This window comes from Conger conger, chromosome 18, assembly GCF_963514075.1.
Source record: "Conger conger chromosome 18, fConCon1.1, whole genome shotgun sequence".
NCBI lineage: Eukaryota > Metazoa > Chordata > Actinopteri > Anguilliformes > Congridae > Conger > Conger conger.
Window position 1 is genome coordinate 30,355,279 of NC_083777.1, and position 6,000 is coordinate 30,361,278.

The window sequence follows — 6,000 nt, forward strand, 5'->3', positions numbered from 1 at the left end:
ACCGTGAGCCCTGCAGCTAATGCTAATGCTACCTCACCCTGCTGGCTATCAACGACCTGACCGTAAGCCCTGCTGCTAATGCTAACCACACAGCGCTAGCTATCAACGACCTGACTGTAAGGCCGAACACTAACCACACCAGCACTACGCTAGCTATCAATGATCAGACTGTAAGCCCCACCCCCCACCGCTAATCGCATCCGCACAAGAACCACACTGGCCCTCAACAACCTGACTGAACCCCTGCTGTTTCTGTGTGTGGTGACTGGGTGAAAGCCTGTTTGTCCTGTTTAAACGTTTCTTCGCGTTGAGACCCGGCTGTTTTCTCGTGCGCTCAGGGAGAGATAGCGTCGTGCGCGGGCGCTCACCTGTACCTGTGGACCATGAAGGGTCACCTGCTGTCCTCCCTGGACACGTCGTTCGGCCCGGAGGGGGCCATCCTGTGCTGCTGCTTCACGCAGGTGTTCGAGTGGGACCCCCGAAACGTCATCGTCACCGGCTGCGCCGACGGCATCGTCCGGGTGAGACGCCGCCGTCGCCACGGCGACGAGGTCCCGCCTGATTTTCCCCCACCAACCAATCAGGAACCTCTGATTTTAAGACTAAATGTAATTGGGGCCATGAGTTATCTGTGTCTCATATTGAGTATTTTGGTCTCGTATTGAGACTTAAAATCCTATTTCTTTTCATTTTTTGCTTAAATAAGACAAAATATTGCGATGGGGTATGACAGTTTGACTCATTTAAAAATTTGCCAAATGGGGCAAGGATTTCACTTGTCAAGCAAACGGTAACTTTAAAGAAGCTAATAGTTTGTACTTGAGAGGGGAAAAAAGTATGTTTAAGACACACACAAGTCAGTTCTTTGAAGCCTTTAGGGTCTGAAGAATCCGTATTTCCTGATTAATCAGGACAAATCCAGAAAAATCATATCCTGACTTTTCCCCCATTCACCACAAACTTTTGCTTTCGCAGAAAGTGAAAAAAGTCGGGGGGGGCATTATGTCTGTTTACGCTCAGGCAAAAGCACTGATGTGCAAGCAGTACAAGTTTCACAGTTCGGGTGCAGAGTATAGCAAATGCTTACATAAACATTTTGAGAAGTTTTTGTGTTTTTGTGTACCTCGCAATCAATGAGATGGGACGCTCAGTAAGAGGAGCTGGAACATTTTGGGCTCTTTTAAATTAAAGCCGCATCGCTGGGTCAAGCTTAGACATCGAACGCGTTCATAATGCCGCGCGTTCGCTTTCTACGAGGCGAGGTTATTAAATCACAAAAAAAAAAAAGGGTTTCTATATTAGGCATCAAATGGATACTGTACCTGGCCCATCTCCAGGAGAGCTGACTTATGATTACGTGCTAAATTATGTTTTGGTGTTATTTTCTCCTCTCCGCTGTACAGGTGTGGAAGAATGAATACACGGCGGCACAATTGCCTTCACGCGGAGAGGGGGCCCCCCGGTCCCCCGGGGCCCCTCGGCCGGGAGCGGCAGAGAGAGCCGGTAACACTAATAACACGCCTCACGCCTAACTGCGTCCTGGGACCCCGCTTAAAACTCACCCCCTGCCCCCTACCCCCCCCCCCCCGCCCCCCACGTCAGCGCCCCCATTCGGGCATGTCACGCTCTCTGCCTGGGCCTCCGGCAGGGCCTGCGTGATCCGCCTCTGGCTGTTTAAGACCGCCTGACCCGCGGAGAGAAAAGCCTTATGTGTGGTCCCTATCGATGCAGCCTCTCAGGACAATGATGATTCAATTTGCATTATGTTCATAATTGAATAAGAATTGTTGTTGCAGTTAAATGCAAAAAGCACGGTACTCTGTACTCACGTACTCATGCACATTTTGGATTTGAAATAAAGCGATGGAGAAGGAGGTTAAAGTGGCAGACTGTCAGCTTTGATTTGCAGATCCGTGTCGGAACTGCTGCCCTTTTGATATATATATTCCCCACGTTTCGGGGGACCAAAAGTAATTGGACAATTGGCTGGTCGGCTGTTGCGTGGCCTGGCCAATCGTAGCCAGGCCGATGTTCGTCACTGGCCGTGTCAGTCACTGGCCGTGTCAGTCATCCATCCTGAGTCCAGTTTAGCATATGTTTCACTGACTGAAGACAAGACGGGAAGGCAGAAACAGAAACAAACAGGAACTGAAGAGGGCTGCAGTACAGGCCTGTCAGAGCATCACCAGAGAAGACACCCAGCGTCTGGTGATGTCTACGGGACACAGATTGTTCTAAATACAACTTTATTTCAGATTATGTTAAATTGTCCAATTACTGTTGTTCCCTTAAAATGTATATGCACTATGTGTAAAAACGGCCGTAATTCCTACGTAGATCACCTGATGCGGATGCGAATGCCCCCAAAATAAACCTGACAGTGTTTAACCTTTAACCTTTAACCTTTTATTTCAGATCCAACGTGCTAGAGTACAGTGCCAAAAAAAAAAAAAAAAATTGTGTCCTTATATAGATGTACATAGGAAATATGACTTTTTTTTAATCAACAAATAATACACCTTCATCAGTTCCATATGAATTAAATTAGGGCGTGTGTGAACTTAAGAAGCGCGGTGCTGCTTCTGAAGAGCTCAGCTGGAAGTTTGACTCTGAGTGATGCAGAGAAAAGTTCATAATGTTTGTGCCAGTCGCAAGGAGGCATTAGGCACTCGCAGCAAGGAATTATGGGGAAAGTTATTAAACATACCGCCAGTAAACACTGATGAGCAATTCTGCTGAACTAGGCATGCAATTTAGAAAGCAATAATACCCAAATCCAATTTAGCCGCATTGGGTACAGCACAGCGTCAGCGCGTATAAGTATCACAATGTACAAATTAAATTGGGACAACCCCTCTTGTAACGGTGAAGGCTTATATTAGATGTATTTTTCTCAATTTAACAACATGCTGACCATAAATAAAAACAGCTTCTAATCCTCCCCGTTCTGGGCTTTTTCCGCCGCGGCAGGTAAGGAGTGGGAGAGGCACCTGGTCCTCACTCAGGAGCTCAACCGCAGCCAGACCGTGTCCCGGCGACGCTACAAGAACAACCCCGCGGTCACCGCCCTCGCCATATCCCGGTACACTGCCCGCACACACGGGGACCAGTGGCCACGTCCACAGCATTCCCCACTGCCACAACATTCCCTACTGTTTCAACATTCCCCACTGATTTAACATTCCCTACTGCCACAGCATTCCCTACTGTTTCAACATTCCCCACTGATTTAACATTCCCTACTGCCACAGCATTACCCACTGCCACAACATTCACCGCTGTTTCAACATTCCCCACTGATTTAACATTCCCTACTGCCACAACATTACCCACTGTTTCAACATTCCCCACTGCTTTAACATTCCCTACTGCCACAGCATTCCCCACTGCCACAACATTCCCCACTGCTTTAACATTCCCTACTGCCACAACATTACCCACTGTTTCAACATTCCCCACTGCCACAGCATTACCCACTGCCACAACATTACCCACTGTTTCAACATTCCCCACGGATTTAACATTCCCTACTGCCACAACATTACCCACTGTTTCAACATTCCCCACTGCCACAACATTACCCACTGTTTCAACATTCCCCACTGCTTTAACATTCCCTACTGCCACAACATTACCCACTTCCAAAATATTTCCCACTGTCATATTCCAAATTACTGTAGCATTCCATTACATTACATTACATTATTGGCATTTGGCAGACGCTCTTATCCAGAGCGACGTACAGTTGATTAGACTAAGCGGGAGACAGTCCTCTCCTGGAGCAATGCAGGGTTAAGGGCCTTGCTCAAGGGCCCAACAGCTGTGCGGATCTTATTGTGGCTACACCAGGATCAGAACCACCGACCTTGCGTGTCCCAGTCACTTACCTTAACCACTACACTACAGGCCGCCCTGTTCCCTGCTGCTTCCCACATTTCTACTGTCACAACATTCCCCACAGTCAGAACATTCCTTACCACCACAACATTCCCTACTGCCAAAACATTCCCGTTACATTTCGCATTGCTGTAACACTCCCTACTGCTTCAACATTTCCTGCCACCAAAACATTCTCCACTGCCACAACATTCCCCACAAATTTGTATTGCCACAACATTCCCATTTCCCACAGATCTGAGATAAGACATCTGTTGTTATACTGGGAATGGTCCAGAAGAGGGCATTGTGTCAGCAACATGTTCAATTTGAACAGTCCTGAACATAAAGCTGACATTTCTATCTGAATTATTACATGCGTTTAAATGGGCATACTTTCAATTAAATATTCTATCATATGAAACTTGTGACACTAGTGCTTAATATTATTATTTTTTAATTTACATTTTAGATGTGTTTCTTTCTTCGCTGTGATATGTGTGCGGTTTGTGAGTGAATGATGCATTGTCACTGCTGATGCAGGTTTGTGTGCTCTGTGCTGTTGCAGGGATCACAGCAGTCTGTTTGTGGGAGACGCCTGGGGACGGGTTTTCAGCTGGACCAGCGAGGGGTAAAAACAGAGGACTGCACACCCTACTGAAAATCTCCAAATGCTCCATACAAGCTACTGAAATGTTCTACACAACCTACTGAAAATCTCCAAATGCCCCATACAAGCTACTGAAATGTTCTCCACACCCTACTGAAAATCTCCAAATGCTGTACACAACCTACTGAAAATCTCCAAATGCTCCATACAACCTACTGAAATCTTCTGCACGCCCTACTGAAATCTCCAAATGCTGTATGTACCTTACTGAAAATCCCCAAATGTCCAAATGCTCTACACATGCAACTGAAACTCTCCAACTACTTTACGCACCCAATTGAAAACCTCAAAATGCTCGAGACAACCGACAAAATCGTGAAATGTGCTACAGACCCTACTGATAATCTCCAAATGCTCTACACAACCTACTGAAAACCTCTGCATGCTCTGATCACCCTCCTGAAAATCTACAAATGCTATCTGCACCCTACTGAAAATGTTCCACACACCCTACTGAAAATCCCCAAATGTTCTGCATACCCTACTGAGTATCACCACACTTGCTATTGTGTTGCTATTTTATTACTACTTTTAAAAGAAGGCATAGAACCCAGGGGAAATTATTGGTTGGATGCTCAGTATTTTTGAACAAACCTTTTTCCCGGATTCTCTTTTTGGTGAATGGTCTGGATGTTCAGTTAAATTCAATTCAGGTCTCATTTGCATTTTCAGGCCCAGCAATAAGCAAAGGTCAACAATCAGTTGTGTCGTGTTTCATTGTTGTGGGGGGGTGGGTGAGGTCAGGGCAGTGAAACTGTGTGGCATACCTCTTTGGACCTGTAAAAGTTGCAAAAGGACAGAAAATATTATTTAAGAAATGAAGATGTGGCGCTTCTGTTGCTGACGCAGGTCTGCGGCTTCTGGAACATTCTGAACCGGCCTGTTAGTTTCACGGACTCTTCCGGCTGCCTCTGTGATCCTGCCGTCTCCCGATCAGTTATTATTTTGAGTGTAAATTGTGTTCGTTATATTTCCCCTTCTTAACACCTCGCCGTAGGAGGAGCGGTGAGGTGGCCTTGTTCCCTGGGCAGCAGGTTTCTGCTCTGTGTGCTTTCAGTGATTTTTAAAATGACATTATTTTGCTAAAACAAAATGTACGACTTCTGCTGATAACGGATTATTGACTAATGATGTCGCTGCATGTATTTTTTCCCAGACATACCAGCTGTTACAACATTGTTGTTAATACAAAGTTTTTTTTTTTTGCTAGTGTGGCAGGTTTTATTTTGTCTGTGTGTGGACGTGTACGAGTGTGTGTGTGTGTGTGTGTCTGCGTGCGCGGGCGCTTGTATATAATCAAGTCATACCTGCTCTTATTGAATGTACTGTAAATAAATTAATTTACTGTGTTTGTGGCGTGATCGCGTTCCGTCTCCTCTCTCTGAACCGGTGAGGGAATCAAGGGAGGCAGAGACAGGCTGCAGCACAGTGAAAGGGCGGCCATGTTGGAAGAT

The 6,000-nt window shown here is 46.1% G+C and overlaps 1 protein-coding gene across 4 annotated transcripts in view; it reads left to right on the forward strand.

Moving 5' to 3' along the window:
• Positions 1 to 5,895, forward strand: part of wdfy4 (WDFY family member 4) — a 92,077-nt gene extending 86,182 nt beyond the window's left edge. For all 4 annotated transcript variants that reach the window (XM_061227717.1, XM_061227716.1, XM_061227720.1 and 1 more), the window contains 4 exons: positions 339 to 521; positions 1,404 to 1,503; positions 2,971 to 3,082; positions 4,445 to 5,895. In XM_061227717.1, the coding sequence (XP_061083701.1) occupies positions 339 to 521; positions 1,404 to 1,503; positions 2,971 to 3,082; positions 4,445 to 4,511 (462 nt within the window). In that variant the 3' untranslated portion in view covers positions 4,512 to 5,895. The remainder of the gene's footprint in view (positions 1 to 338; positions 522 to 1,403; positions 1,504 to 2,970; positions 3,083 to 4,444) is intronic.
• Positions 5,896 to 6,000: the final 105 nt, after the last annotated feature.